This window comes from Stenella coeruleoalba, assembly GCF_951394435.1.
Source record: "Stenella coeruleoalba genome assembly, chromosome: 4".
Classification (NCBI taxonomy): Eukaryota; Metazoa; Chordata; class Mammalia; order Artiodactyla; family Delphinidae; genus Stenella; species Stenella coeruleoalba.
In genome coordinates, this window is record NC_137149.1 from 4,110,004 (window position 1) to 4,126,045 (window position 16,042).

General features: G+C 56.9%; 1 protein-coding gene across 1 annotated transcript in view; it reads right to left on the minus strand.

The window, feature by feature from the left end:
• The window catches only part of SORCS2 (sortilin related VPS10 domain containing receptor 2), a gene marked incomplete at its 5' end in the record, with an annotated part of 475,854 nt that extends 460,252 nt beyond the window's left edge, over positions 1-15,602 (minus strand). The window contains one exon of the mRNA XM_079921045.1: positions 15,126-15,602. Within this exon, the coding sequence (XP_079777171.1) occupies positions 15,126-15,602 (477 nt within the window). The remainder of the gene's footprint in view (positions 1-15,125) is intronic.
• Positions 15,603-16,042: the final 440 nt, after the last annotated feature.

Consider the following 16,042-nt stretch of genomic DNA (forward strand, 5'->3'; position numbering starts at 1 on the left):
TCATTACATACTTGCTCTGCTATAGAAAATGGACATTACATTTTCCTCCAGGTGAAGCAAGAATAAAAGGGATTAAGGATTAGCTGACAGAGTCTTCGCCCCTCGCCCAGGCCCCCTCCACCTCGTCACACCCACTTCCCTCCTGACGATCTGGGGACGTGTATGCACTTGGTAAGATGATCCACGTCTTCTAAAAGGCACCGTGACATACAAAGTAACCTATCTACAAAACAGAAACAGACTCACAGACATAGACAACAGACCTGTGGTTGCCAAGGCTGGGGGGGGGGGGGGGGGTACTGGGAGTTTGGGGGTGATAGATGCAAACAATTACATTTAAAATGGATAAACAACAAGGTCCTGCTGTAGCGCACAGGGAGCTGTACTGAATATCCCGTGATAAACCATAATGGAAAAGAATATAAAAAAGAATGTCTCTGTGTGTATAACTGAGTCACTTTGCTGTACAGCAGAAAGTAACACAGCATTGTAAATCAACTAGATTTCAATTAAAAATTTATTTTTAATTAAAAAAAACAAAGAGGGCTTTCACTAGTTAGAATTTCTGTTGTCTTTGTTAAAATTCTGAGAACTTTGATTTCTTTGATACAGCATAGATGAAAAACAAACAAACAAAAATAAAAGGCACCGTGACAAATGTTAGGTAAGTGACCGTCCCAGTGTCACCGCCTGGCTCCTCCCAGGGACCCTCCCTTCTGGGTTCTCCTTCCCCCACCCCACCCCAAATTCCCAAACTCACCAAGATGCAACAACGGGCCCAGCCTTTGCCCTGCTGTTCCCACTACCTGGATGCCCTCCTTCCTCCCACCCTCCTTTCCCGGCCGCCACCTCTGGGAAGCCTTCCCAGATTTCTCCAGGAAGGGACGTTCAGGGGGAAGTTTTGTTCCCTGCAGTAGGATGAAGACTCAAAGTCAGAATTTATTGACTTCAAGAAAAAAATGCAGACACATGAAATTTCTTGCAGTGAGTTTGTGGCCCCGACTCAGCCCTGCTGTAAACTTTCAGGCGTTCTGAGGAGCACAGGGAGCTCCCGGAAGAACCCTGTGGGCACCGAGGTGCTGGCAGCTGGCAGGCCACCACCACCTCCCCCAAAATGCCTCTCTCGTAGGCTCAGGAACGGCCGATGCCACTCAGCAGGTGGGAGATCCTTGTATCCCCTTCCTGGAATAAGAGGGGTGCCAGGCTCAGTGGGGTCTTGACTGGGAGAGGACAGGCGGCCCTGAGCACCACAGCCACCATCCCAGGCACCCCCAGGTCCAGAGAGGACGTCGGACAGAGAGAGGGAGGGAGGAAGCGCCAAGGACAAGGGCAGCCTGGCTGCTTTCCCTGAGCGCTCCCCACTGCAACCCTGCACAGCACCGCCCAGGGCACCCTCCAGACCTCCTGGAAATGCCACCCCCTCCTTGGGACCCCTCCCTGACCACTAGCTCAATCGGGCCCTTGCTTCCCCTACCCCAGTTAGAGACCCCCATCACCTGTGCCTTCCCCCACAGCATCCCTCCCACCTGCCCCTGCCCTTGTGTCCCCAGGTCATCAGGTCATTGTCTGCCCCTCTCCCCAGGCAGGGACCATGCTTCATCCTGGCCATGTCACCCCTTCCACCTGGCAGAGGGTCTGGCTCATAACTCAGAATCGATGAACGAATCAACCACTGCAAAAGCCTCTCTGAAACGCTCTGGGGCAAATGCAAACTCAGGCCAAGCCCCCATGGGCATCAACAAAAGCTCTGGATTCGCTGGTGAGTGGGGTCATCTGGAGCTCGGCCCTCCTCCATCACGCTGAAAACAAGCTGAAGATGGCATCGCGGTGAGTTAAGAGGGAAACACCAGACTAGAAACGCTGACCTGTGAGTTTGGGATCACGTGCACGTCAGGCCAGCCGCCACAGTTAGGGAGCTCTGCCCGCCCCGTACCCAAACGTGCAACCCATCGGGGACCAAGCCTACCCACAGCAGCCCAGCAGAGGGGCGCGCGCCGGCACCTCCAGCCGGCCTCACCGCCGGCGGCCACCTTCCAGCGGAGGAGGTCCAAGGGCTTCCTACCAAGCAGGGGCATATGGTCCGCACAGGCCCCCCACCCCCGGTCGTCCCACCCACCCCAGGACGGGCCAGCCAAGCCCAGAAGGATGAGGTGGCCTGGAGGGGCCGAGCAGAAGCTGGCCGCCCAGCATGGAGCCGAGCCCTAGCACGCACCGGCCTTCAGTCCGCAAGGCCCGAGCGGGCCTCGTCACCCCTTCTAGGATGAGAAAGACAAAGGTCCATGGGATCAGGAGCTGGCCGGGGCCACACGTGGCCAAGAGGCGACAGAGCAGAGTGGACACCCCAGTGGAGGGCAGTGGGCGTGAAGAGGGCCTGAGTGTGGTCGGGGGCAGGTGGGTGAGGCAGACAGGACCACCCTCCGGGCTCTGCCCGTCCCAAGCCAGGGCAGGGGAGCCAGGCAGCTCGCAGACCCAGCCAGCGTCTCGGAGCTCCTTCCCGTGCTCACGAGACCCAGACCGGGGCACGGCCGCAGGCTCATCCAAGAGACTAGAGAAGATTCATCCCCACAGAGGACCCCGGGGACCCTGAGGGAGACACAGCACGGCAATCCCGGCCCGCGGGTCCTGCTCGGCCCCAACTGAGGCAGAGAGGGGACAGAGCCACAGCCTCTCATCCTTATAAAAGGCTGCGTGGGCCCTGCTCGCGGGCTGTGGGGCTCAGGGGATAACGCTGCACGGGCTCTGCACTGGGCACAGGGCAGGCAGGGCTGGGGCCCCATCACGTGACAGGAGCCTCAGCCAGAGCCCCGCCCCCGGTCCCCTCCCACCAAGCCCCTGCCCTGGCGATAATTCCCCATCACTCCAGTGGGCAGCGTCGCTTGGATATGCTCCAGAAAACAGGACTCCCAGGAGCCCTGGAGAACTGAGGGCAATCCGCTTCCTTCCCCCATGTGCCATGTGGATGGCCCCCAGCCCCACCCTTCTCCCAGGTCAGAGGTCAAGGTGGCCAGCACCAAAGTCGGCCAAGTCTCCACATCCCAGAAGAGCGAGGTGCCAGGTCAGGCAGGGCAGGGCAAGGCCACCTCAGCACCCAGGGTCCGTCTGCTTGCTCCTCTGTGCCAGGGAAGGCACATGTGACTGCAGGGCCGGCTCCCTCCCTGGGGCAGGGGAAGCTGCGGGATCTAGGGGAAGCAGGTCCCAAAGGGCCCTTCCCTCCAGACCCCACCCGTAAGGCCATGGGTTTCGGGTTTCCCCTTGGCTGCCTGCCGGGCCTCTGCTCCGTGAGATGGAAAGAAAGTCTGACTTGACCTTAGGAGGTGAGCATTTCAGGTGATAATTCGTATCAGGAAACTTGCAAAAAAAAAAAACAGACGTCAACGAGAAATCCTCCCTCTAAAAGTGGGCTCCTGGAGCCCACGCTGCTGGGCTTGGCTGTGCTTTAGCAAACTACTCAGGAAATGGGACGAAAATGGAGCCACGCCACCCCCCGCACGTCAGCGGGGCCCTGGCCAGATGCTGGGGTGAGCTCCGAGCCCACACATCCCTCAGCCCCCCAGGGAGTAAGGGGAGGGTGCGAGCACGCAGCCACAGCCTCCGAAGGTGGCACTTTCTCAAGCGTCAAAAAGGTAACGTGCTGGGACTTCCCTGGTGGTCCAGGGGCTCCCAATGCAAGGGGCCTGGGTTCGATCCCTGCTCAGGAAACTAGATCCCCCACGCCACAACTAAAGATCCCACACGTGGCAACGAAGATCCCATGTGCCGCAGCTAAGACCCGGCTCAGCCAAATAATAAATAATTTGTTTAAAGGTAACTTGCTGATGTGACTTTAAAGAAAAGACACGGGCAAACACAGAACAAAGGTGACGAGGACCAAAACCATTTTCGGGGGCTCCCCCACCCCAGGGCTGATATCAGGACCTAGTTATCCCCGTAAGGCTGGCCCAGAGGAAACGCTCAATGCAGGTCTGATGGACGGATGAATGAACGAGGGACCAAGCGGGTGACACTTAGAAAGACACCCATCAGAAAGCCGACCTTCCCAGTTTCCCCCAGATGGCCCTCCAGGAAAGCACCTCCGTGTTTAAACCCACCCAGGGTTGCTTATCTGCTGCAAAGCGGAGCCAACCATCTCCTGGGTGCTGTGTTACGTTTTATGTGAATGAAATGAGGCTGGGAGCAGAGAAGCAATTTAAAAGCGCCAACTTCATTTGGGGACTGATGCTCCCTCCCCACTGAGCACCCTGGCTCCTGGCTGAGCCACCCCAGCCGAAGGGCAGAGGCCCGGCCAGGGGGAGGCACAGGGCGCCGTGGCCTGGCTGCACGGCCACTGCTGCCAGTCGAAGCTTCTGGGCAGAAAGCTTTGGGCAAGAAGCAGTCTCTCCCTCTCCCCCAAAGGGCTCTTCCCTACGGGGAAGGCTCAGGATCCTCACTGAACACAGGTGGGGACAAATGAGTGCTTTACAGAGCTTCAGAGGTCACAGGGGGAGCAGGCAACTGAACAGGGAGGCCAGCTCTGTCACCCACCGGCCACGGGGTCCTTCCCAGATCCTCAGCAGAGAAGAAGGTGGGCCGGGCCTCTGAGCTCATAGCCCTTCAGGACCAATGAGCCCCTCCTATCCTACTCATCTGGTCAGTTGCCAATGTTTACTGAGCATCTGCTAAGCACCTAGCACTGGGAGACAGCAGAGAACAGACAGACCAAAGCTCCGCCCTCGCGGGGTCCACACCCTTAGGGGCCTGAGGGAGACAGGACACTGGGAGCAGGCACTGGGGTGGGGGGTGGCGGAGAAGAGAATCATCCCCACGGGGTCCGTCTGTCCCCTCTCTTTCCCAGGAGCCACGTCCTACCTGGCTTCTTCACTTCTATTCACTTCACTTCTACTCACCTGTGATTCCCCGCCAGCTCTGCTGGGACCACAGAATCCAGGGGCCCATGAACTTGGGTGGAGAAACAAGAACTGGGTTTATTTTCATCAACTCCGACTGAAATTGGGCGTTTCCTTCATCATAAAGCAACAAGTCACAATGTTGTCATTAGTACCTGGGACTTTGTCACCAACAGAAATCACAGGTGTTTTCCCGGGCACGCTCACAGCTGTTGCCGACCCCGAAATATCGTTTACGTCCATCACAACTTCGGAACTGTGGTACTTATCACACTTGCTGCTAACTCTTGTTGATGTGTTACTAAAGAAATCAGCTTTAATATTCTGGTAACTTTATTGCCATAGCATTTATTTTTTAATAATCATCCTTTAATCCTATCTATTCTATGTTATGCTGGTTATAAAAACTACATTCTGAGAAACTTCATGGGCTTCTCCAGACTTGGGGTGGGGAGAGTCTATGGCACAGAAAGAGCTGAGAACCTCTGTGCCAGGATGGGCGGGGGGGGGGGGGGGGTCCTTGGAGCCGGGAAGCCCCTCCGCGTGTGTCCCGGGGCAGCCCGTGGTGTGACACCCAGCAAGGCACCCAGCAGCCGCCTCAAACGACTGAGACAGAACGGCTGCAGGAATTAAATAAAATCCCCGAAGCCCCTGCACGGTCAAGTGATCAATCAGCACATAAACCTGGATGGGGTTAAGCAGTATCGATGGGAATAAACTGAAAAAAACGTAAGATTTTTTACTGAGCGCTTCATTTTTACGAGTGAAAATTGAATTATTTAACTGGTCAATGAGCTAGTCAATAGGGAAAAGGGCCTAAACGCAGGGAGGAAGTGAAGTGCACGTGAACTTGAAATACAAACGGCAGGAGCTCCAGACCACGCCCCCCTGGACCATTTCCTACCCCCCGCAGGCCCCCCACCGCCAGACCAGTCAGCCTATTTCTGACTTTCCAACGTTGACAGATCTGGATGTCCTGGGCTCCAAGCAACAGCCCCTCCCCTTGGGTCACACATAGCAGAATGGGGGGTTATCAGAAGAAACCAGAAACAGCACCACTCCCACCCACTGTACTGTCCCCCTGCTGTGTCCTTTCCAGGTATGGGATGGCCCTTAGTGCTGTGAATATTTCTCCCCCAAAACCACAGGGTGACAGATTTCTTTGGGGATTGCAACCACGCAACTAATTAGCAAGTGGGCAAAAACTCAAAGCAGACACAAGAACGATGTCTGCTGTAGTTAAGACCTCAGGCTCAATCCAAAAACTAACACAGAATTCTGCAATCCCACTTCTGAGTATACAGCCAGAAGAAGAGAAAGCAGGGGTTTGAACAGACATTTGTACCCCAATGTCCACAGCAGCGTTGCTCACTCTAGCCCAGAGATGGGAGCAGCCCAAGGGTCCACGGATGAATGAACAAGAAAACAAATGTGGTCCATCCACACAGTGAAATATGATTCAGCTTCAAAAAGGAAGGAAATTCTGACACAGGCTACAACTTGGATGAACCTCGAGGACATCATGCCCAGTGACGTAAGCCCGTCACATAAGGATAAACACTGTGTCACTCCACTTATATAAGGTCCCTAGAAAAAACAGCCAAATTCACAAACGGAAGTAGAATGGTGGTTTGCAGGGAAAGGGGGAGACAGGAGGCGATGGGGGGCTAGTGTTTAACGGGGACAGAGTTTCCATCTGGGAAGATGAAAAAGTTCTGGAGGTGGATGGTGGTGACAGTTGCATAACAATGTGAATGTACTTCATGCCACTCAACTGTGCACTTAAATTGGTTAAGAGGGTAGATTTTACCTGTATTTTATCACCATTAAAAAATAACAATAAAGAAAAAAGAGTAGAAATATTTCTTGCACTAAAAAAATAGCACTCAGGGACTTCCCTGGTGGCACAGTGGTTGAGAATCCGCCTGCCAACGCAGGGGACACGGGTTCGAGCCCTGGTCCGGGAAGATCCTACATGTCGCAGAGCAGCTAAGCCCGCGCGCTGTTACTACTGAGCCTGCGCTCTAGAGCCCGCGAGCCACAACTACTGAGCCCGCGTGCCACAACTACTGAAGCCCGCGTGCCTAGGGCCCGTGCTCCGCAACAAGAGAAGCCACCGCAATGAGAAGGCCGCACACCACAACGAAGAGTCGCTCCCACTCGCCACAACTAAAGAAAAGCCCACACGCAGCAACGAAGACCCAACGCAGCCAAAAACAAATAAATAAATAAATTTATTTTTAAAAAAATAGCACTCAGGCTCAAGAGTGAAGAAGGAAATCGCATCTCAGACCCTTTTTAGCTGTGTGACTTTGGGCCAGTCCCCTGGATGCTGTGAACCTTTCTTTTCTCGTCTGTAAAATGAATATAATAATCGTATCTATTTTTTTAGGACTGTCTCCAGGACTAAATGAGTTAATGCCTGTGATGTGCTCGGCACAGCCATGGACACATAAAAGGGGACTGTGATTATTGACTTCATTATTACTAATCAGAAGCAATATGTAAATAATGAGAAATTGTTATTATAAGATAAAATTACCTCCGAAGGAGAAGCACGGAGGCGATCCTAAATGCCATCTCTCCAGCTAAGGCCTGGAAGATGGTATCTCTACCTCTGATGCCTCAGAATTATGCGCAGCACAGAAAACTCATAAAGAGCCCTTTCTGAATTAAAAGTGATCTGAAGAGAAGCAGCCACACTCGGCCTGGCTCTTTTCTTACTTTAATTTGAACTTAATTTATCTCTGAGCATCAGGAAACGGCGTCATGCAAGAGATGTGCCCTGTCGGAGTCAAGGCGAGCTCAACATTGCGGGAAATGATCTGCTTTTGCAAGAAAATCACGAAGGAAGGAGGGTGCTGTTATTTTAAGATCTTCGAGCTGGTGTGAGAAGAAACTAATTAAATGATTGTAATTTTCTGTGCAAATGCAGCAACTTGACTACTGCAGAGATGCAAAATAAGAAGGAACTTTTCCACCTCAAAAGAACAGCGGAGTCTTAATTTTTTCTTCTTTCCGGTTCTCCAGTGACAGCTCACATTCAAGTACTCCTATTAAACGTTTAAAACAACAAACAGAGCTTATGCGGGACAAAGATGTTGTGCACACTGTGTGCTCTGGGAAGTGTCCTGGAATCACGGGGCTGGAGGAGAAATGGTTTTGTTGCTGCCCTCAGTGGGCTGTCAGCCGCCAGCTCACAGCGCAACTGGGAACAGGTTGTGAGAGTCTGTGCTCTGCAACCCACCGGAGGGACGGCTGCACCGTGGGAACCCGTGTGGGGCAGAAGCGGGGCCTTCGCCATCCCCACCATCCACTGGACAGAACCGGAAGGGCCACGGGTGCGTGTTTCCATGGCGGTTCTATGCCCAGCATCCAAGCTCACGCCCCGAATGAGGCTTTCAAAGGGCTCCCACAGGCAAGAGCAGGCTGGGGACAGACCCACACGCATGCTTCACGCTCCAGATACTGGGATGGAGACCTTGTCGTGACCACGATGAGAGCCAGAGTTCCCCTGCTCCCTGAGCTTCCACACCTGGGCACACGCTGGCCAGGAACAGGGCTGCAGTAACAGCTGGCTTCACGGGTCATCACATCCCTCCGTGCTCCATAAAGCACCCATGCAAACTCGGGAATTAGGAGCGCGAGGGCGAAACGGGCTATTGGTAAGAATCTATAAATAACTCACTCTTCGGATGCTAAAAAAAAAAAAAAAGAAAAGTGAGGAAGCTCCCAAACAGAAGGCAGTTTACAAGCTCGCCCTCCAGGTCTTCCTGAAATGGAAACGCTCAGGGATGCTCAGCGTGTCGCCAGCGCATGTTCTCATGGCTCCAGCTCTGCACTCCCACGGTGTCATCCTCGGGGGCTTAGCCTGCCTCTGACAAATTATAATAAAGTAACATGTTAAAACAACAGGAGCTCCAAAGAAGGCCTAATGCAAGCACTGGGCTGCCTTCTAATCTGAAGGGGCGTGCAGAAGAATCAAGTTAATTTATGACCTCTTTAAAACACTCTCAGGAACCCTCATGCAACCACAAATTAAATAGCCACTTCATTAAAGTAAACGTAGATCTGTGCAATGTGTTCGGGAACGTTATTAACAGGGCTGTTTTGATGCCTTTGAGCCAAAAGCTTCTTGATTGACGGACCTGTTCTTTCTCTGCCTGGTGCTCCGGGGTCTTCAGGACCCCGGGCCTCTCCCTCAGCCTGCACAGTCTCACCATCGCAACATCCTCCTCAGCCCAGGTGACACTGACTCTACCCACCCTTCAGAGCTGCTCGATCATCACCTCCTCCAGGAAGTCCTCCCTGACCTCCCCAGCACAGATCCTTAAAGCACCAGAATTCTGTAATGAACTCCTGTCCAGTCCCAATGTCCTGCCAGGACAGGGGCCATGAGTGATTTTGCTTGTCACTGTACCCCGGCACCTAACAGACCCTCTTAGAAAGCAGCTGCTCTGAAGGCTACTATGAGGTCTCTTCTCACCTGGGGCTCTCAAACTTTGTGTGATCTCTCCAGGCACAGACAGAATGCAGAAGACCCTAGGTGGTCCCAGGCACAGGGCAAGCATACCCCCAAGTACAACACTGCTGCCTTGCATGCCAGGACTTCCCCAGGCTCTGCCCACCAAGCATACGTGTCCACTGAGCGACACCCATCCCACAACACAGGCTGCCCTCGCTCTCTCATCACTCTTGGTCCAGCCGCCAGGCCCAGGGTCCCCGACAGGTGGCACAGCTGGCTTCCTGACAACAAATGTGACAGGCCCTCAGTGCTGGTCACAGCATCCCGTGACCTCTGTCTGCCTCTGTCCGTCTCTGGGTGGCCATTGGCCGCCCTTGGTGAAGCTGCCACGACAGAGAAGTGCTTCATCTGGGGGCAGAGGCCCACAGCCACGCACTGAGCAGTCACAACTCAGCCACTCATGAACCGGACCGCTCTGTCCAAGGGAGTCCCCACCCCAAAACGCCGGGAGGCCCGCACTGTGCTGGTCTGGAATCCCGAAATTTCTCACGGAAAGTTCAGCAGACTTGGAGCCACCAAGCCCGCCCACAAGAGCGGAGCGGAGCCGTCACCACGAAACCACAGCCGTCGGACTCAAGGCTACAAATCAGCTTTGTCGCTGGATTCACTCAAGAACCCGAAGGGCTTTCCACGAAGGCCTTCATGGTCTCTGGACGCTGGAGCCTGGCCGTGAGCCATGAGGCCTCCGTGGGGGGTTCGGGAGCCACGTCCCGTCCATCCTCACCTGAACCCTTTCTCAGACCTGCTCTTCCCTCCCTCGGCCCCCTCCAGGGCCCTGGGCCAGGCCTCACCATCACAGCAGCCTCCTCCCCGAGTCTCTGTACAGGTCTCACCTCCACGGCCCCTCACCAAGCCCACCCTGCGCACTGCCCCCGGGTCACTGGTTGAAACTCAGCCCAGCCCTGCTATCACTCCCTGAGCACCTGCTGCAGGCCAGACCCTGTCCGAGCACTTTACGTGGATTACCCTACTGAACCTGCACCACAGACAGACCTATGAGCCTTCACTTCCCCCAAATCTAAGACACTGAGGCCCAGAGAGGTCAGTCCATCCACCCCAAATCTCAGAGTCAGAGAGGAGCAGGGCCGGGTACAAGCCCAAGAAGGCTGAAGCTCAAGCACCAGTAACCCCCCCCCCCCCCCCCCCCCCGCCGCACTGCCACGCTAGGCTGTTCAGCCTCATATTTGGGACCCATTAGGAGTGGACTTCAACCAGTTTCTTCCAAACTTCTTTCCTCTGATTCCTCTCCACGCACAATGCATTCACTGTCTCCGTGTATGACACAGACATACCTTCAGATTCCCACCTCCCAGACCTTGCTCAAGCAGTTCCTCACCCAGAATGTTCCTCTCCATCTCCCATATACTCCCCCTACTCGTCCCATAAGTCCACCCTGATGCCACCTCTTCCATGCAGTCTTCCCTGATTTCCCCACTGGGGAAGATGGTGCTCATCCCTCGTATCCCAACTGTTCACATCCATCCCTTTTTTCCCCACAGGACTACTCTGAGCTCCCCTGCGTTAAGCTCAGGGGATGCAAAAGTAATTGAGGCCCCTCCCCTGCTGTTACGAGCTGAACTGTGCCCCCCTCACCGCCCCCCACAAATCACATATTTAAGTCCTAACCCCCAGGACCTCAGGATGTGACTATACTTGGAGATATGGTCTTTAAAGAGGGGATTAGGGTAAAATGAGGCCACTGGAGTGGGCCCTGATTCAATATGGTTGGTGTCCTTATAAGAAGAGATTAGGACACAAACACAAAGAGAAGACAGCCATCTATAGGCCAAAGAGAGAGGCCTCAGGAGGAACCAACCCTACTGATCCCTTGATCTTGGACATCCAGCCTCTAAAATGGAGAATGCATTCTGCTGTTAAAGCCATCCAGTCTGTGGCACTTTGCTGTGGAGGCTAATACACCTGCCCTCAAGGAACCTGACATCTGACAGCTGTGTTAGGTGTGACCCATTTCACACCTTCAGAAGCTCCATGCTTCTGACTTGGAGCTCTGGCTCTCTGGGTATAAAATATGCACAGATAGCAGGTTCCTGAAGATCCCTGAGCAGAGAGCATGAATAGTCAGGGCAGAATCACCTCTGCATACAGCTCCCCTCGACATCCTCAACCCTGCAGGACAGCACAGAGCAGATGTGGAGCGGGGGTGGGGGACATGCCGATCTGCTGACCACCAGCAACAAAACTGAACCAACTGGGCCTGGCTGCGGGAAGCTCACATTCTAGTCCACTGCCGCATCGAAACTGAAGTTCCAGTGCCGTGAGGGAAGGCGTACAGGCGAGCTGTACTTAAGTATAACGCGCACGCGATTTCCCAGAAATGGTAAAATTGGGACAGGGCACAGCACCGTCCCATTGGGGTAGCATGAAGCCCTGACCTCGGAGGCAGGGACCTGCGTTGCCATGCTTGTCTCCAGATCACACCTCTGCCTCTGAGGGCAGCTCGGGAGACCCAGAACCTGGAGCCTCCGTGCATGACCCGTTCTGGATCCATCGAAGGTAACACCAGTTGGTTTCAATGAAACACTCATTTCACACCTAACAATTCATTTCTACAGCTAAACGGCAGACAGAAAGGCAGTGTTCGAACTTCCAAGCTAGTCCCCTTCTGTATCTCCATGGGAGCGGGAAGAAACCGAGCCTTTGGAAGGAAAACGCACATATGTTCTCAGCGCTACGGCGACGGGGCCTGTCCTGGAATAAGCTCGAATCCTGCCGTTCCTTTCTGCAGATGCTCTAAAACACCATTTTAAACAGTCTATCCCTCTCCACATGCTTTTTTTAACTTTGTAAAACACCTGACATGGTAAGGCAAACACCACCTCTGCTCTTGTAGAGCACATCTGCAGAGCGTAGCTCCTTGGGTTCGGATACCTGTGCAAATCAGATGACATAAAATTTTTAAAAGACTCTGCTCAGCAAATCAGCCTCAAGTTAGTTTCTTTTCCGTTTTAGCTTTCAAAGATGGGGCTTTCAAGCGGAGGTGAACCACGTGCAGAATCCTGGCTAAAATCCTTAGCCCTGCGGCTGCCAGAGGGACCAAAGCGCATTTCTGAGACACTTCACGTGCGGAGAAAACAATGCAACGAATGCGCGGAGTGCTGAGAAAATAATGGTTTGAAAAAAGGGTTTTCCTTGGCTCTGGGTTACAGCTTTCACTCCTCTTGAGTTCTTCCCAGGCAAGTGAAACTCTTAAAGCATCACCTGCTCCCCAAGTCAAAGGATGATGCGCTTATCCAGCGAGAACTCCCGTCTCCCCGACTTCCCAAGCCTGAGAATGGGTGAGGGGGGGGCGGGGCTGGCAAGAGAAGTGGGAGGTGCTTGAGCCAAACGCCGGGTCAGCATCTCCAGAACCACAGCCGGTAACAGTGATGAGTACTCGGGCTTCGCCTCCCGTCTGCTGAGTGCCAGGCCACGCCCTGCTCTCCACAGCCACCCCGGCCCCCCATTTCCCAGAGGTCAGGGGAGAGTGCCTCTCTCAAAGCTCCTCCCCGGATCTGGACTTCCCACCGCCCACTAAAGAGAAGTCAGCACCTCCCCACATTCCCACTCCCCACTCCCAAGCCCCCCCTCCAGGCATTCAGCTGCCAGCAGCCAGGAGACAGTCACACAGGAGTCACTCAGCTCAGCCACTGTCCCCAAGCAGCAAAGCCGGTGGGCTCCTCTGCCAGGCCCCGCCCCCAGGGCCCCGCCCCACTGGCCCAGACTCTCCTCAGCCTCTCCAGGGGAGCTGTGCTCTCAGGATGGGGGTGGGCGGGCGGGCTGGGTGTCAGTGAGCCCTGAAGGTGCTGGTCCCACCTGGGAGGCTGCTCTCCACCCCTCTGGGTCTCCCTAACTTCTCTCACCCCTACCGCCCCCCACCACGAAGCTGAAAAGAGTGAGCTTCTGGAGGAACAACCTGGGGGGAGGGGGCTTGGTTTGGATGTTCCGGCTCCACTGGTCTGACTGTTAATGCTTACTGGTTCCTTTGAGTTACTGGTGTCCAGGTTACCTTGCAGTCCCTGAGTTACAGCTTACGGTACATAGGACACGATTTGCTCCCGAGTATTGGGAAGGAAGGAAGAAGGGCGGGATCCAGCTGCACGTCTGGGGTCTGACCCCTCTCTCCAGATGTACGTGGGGACGTTCCCCCAAGGGCTCTTCGAGGTAGGGGCGCCTGCTCCCCTCCCTAAAGCACCGCCCCTCAGGGCCCTGCCTGCCCCCTGCTGGCCGGCGGAGCGCAGGGGGTCAGCGCCGACCCGCCCCTCCCCCCAGGGCTTCCAGTCTGACTGGAGACGGTGACCAAGGACCAGAGACCGGGCACAAGCGTGAGAAGCTGGCTGGGGAGGGGGTCCGGCAGGGCGCCGCGCTCTGGCCCAATCAGGCCCATCCAGTGCCGCCCCTGCCCCAAGAAGCGCATCCACCAGCCCCTCCCTTCTCCCGCAGAGTTCTCCAGCCAGCGGGGCTAGACAGAGGAGGTGGGTAAAAGTGCCGCCCAGCCCAGGCTACACCCCTGCGGTGACTAGAGAAGCACCTGCATCCCCGCCCCTCCACTCCCAATGGACGCAGGGGCCCTGGCCCAGCGCGGCTTCCCCAGAACTTTGGGAAGCCTTGGTCAAGGAGAAGGGTCGGGGCTCAGCCACTGGACAGTGAGTGGACATTTACGGAAAGGAGTGACGAGGGGCTCCCATCTCTTCTCCCCATAACCTCGCGCGCACACACCACCTCCCTCCACCACTCCCTCTCCCAAAACTAGAGATGATCCACGTGGGGCTGCCGACAGGTGACCCCAAGACAGATGACCACGGGTTATCTGCTCAGGCGGGAATAGAGCGGGGTGGGAGGGAAACGACCCTGTGGCACCCCCCCCCCCGGGGAAGAATATGAGGGTATCCCCATGCCCGGGACACACCACCAAAAAGGAGGAGGCGGGATCCAAGAGGGGGCAGGACCCACAGAGCTGGTGGAAGGAGGCGCCAGAGGACCTTAACAGAAGTGTGTTTGCAGGGCAAGGGGTGTCCAACTTCCAGCTGGAGCGAGGCCGAAGTAGCGGCCAAGGTGGGGGAGGGCAGGGAGTGCAAGGAGCTGGCCTCCGCTCCCAGCCCCGCGAGTAAGCAGATCCCGGCGCATCCAGGTGCGTCAGCGGCCGGTCCTCAAGGCAGCCGCGGGTCGCCCTACGGGAACGCGGGGAGAGCGGCGGCCCCAGAATCGAGGGTCCCAGAATCGGACGCCGGGCTGACCGGGGAAGTCCTAGAGCCCGTGGAGGTGCCACGAGCGGGGTCCCGGGTAGACCAGGGTGGAGCGGGTCCTGGAACCAAAAATCCCAAAGCGACGCTGGGTGGACCGGGTGGAGTCTGAAGGCGATAAAGGCGCAACACCGAGTCCTGAATGATCTTAAAGGGCCTGGGGGCGCCCCAAGGTGGCCGGGGTCCCGAAACCTCTGGAGACACCCACCCCCCAACCTGCGATCTGGAGGCCAGTGGGGCCGCCCCTGAGGTGGCTCAGGGTCCCGGAAATCAGCGGAAATGCCCCCCGAGGTGAGGCAGGGCGCTCACGTATCTGGTTCCCAAGTAACCAGTGGCCAGGGGCCAGCAGGGGCGCCGCCGAGGTGACTCTCGTCCCCAAGTCTCCGAGAATGCCCAGGGTGACCGCGGGGCCGTCCGGAAGTGGGGGCTCCGAGGTGTCCGGGGCAGGGCCCGGGGGGACGCGCGGAGGTCACTTACGCTGCTGTTCTCGCCCGTCCAGTGCACCATCGCCTGGTTGTGCGTCGCGTCCCCCTTGAGCACGAACGACGTGCTGATGAGTGAGACCTGCGCTTGCGAAGCCGCTCCGGCCACCGGAGCCGCCCGTGCCCAGCGCCCCTGGCCCGTGGCGGGGGCGCCGTCCTCGCCGGGACCCGGAGCCTGACCGGGACCGGGGGCGCCGGGTTCCGCGCCACGCGCCTGCCGGTCTTCGCCGCCGCCGGGCAGCGCGCGCCCCGCAGGCGGGCTTGGCGGCGCCCGGGTCAGCCGGGCGCGGGGACCCAGGCGCCAGGACTCGGGGGAGCGCCCCGCCGCCCCGCAGGCGGCCAGCAGCAGTAGCAGCAGCAGCAGGAGCGGCCGCGAGCGCGGCGAGCGCGGCGGCGGCGGCGCCCGGGGGCTAGGGGCTCGGGCGGCGGGGCCGGGGCCCTTCGGGGCGCGCGGGGGTCCCCGGTGCGCCATGGTCGCCGAGGGGCGGCGGCGGGGCCGGCGGCGGGGCGGCGCGGGCAAGGGAGACCGCGGCCGGGAGAGCGGAGAGCGCTGGGGAGCGCGAGCGAGAGCTCAGAGAAAGGAGCCGTAGAGGGGAGGGAGCCGGTGGGAGGAGGGGACTCGCCGCTCCGCCGCCGCCACCCGCGCAGCCGAGGGCGCACCGCCACCTGCCGGCCGGCTCCGTGCCCGCCCGTGCGAGCGCCAGCCGCTCAGGAACCAGGGGCTGGAGGTCCTGGAGCAGGCCGCCACCCTCCAGGGCCACAGGCCACAGACCCCTCTCCTCCCTTCCTTGCTCCTTCCTTACTCCTTCCCTCCTCTCCCGCCCTCTTGCCTTTCTTCCGCCTTTTCTTCTTGTATTTACTGACCACTTACTCTGGGCCAGCAGAGTTCCAGGCAGTGGGGACACAGAGGTA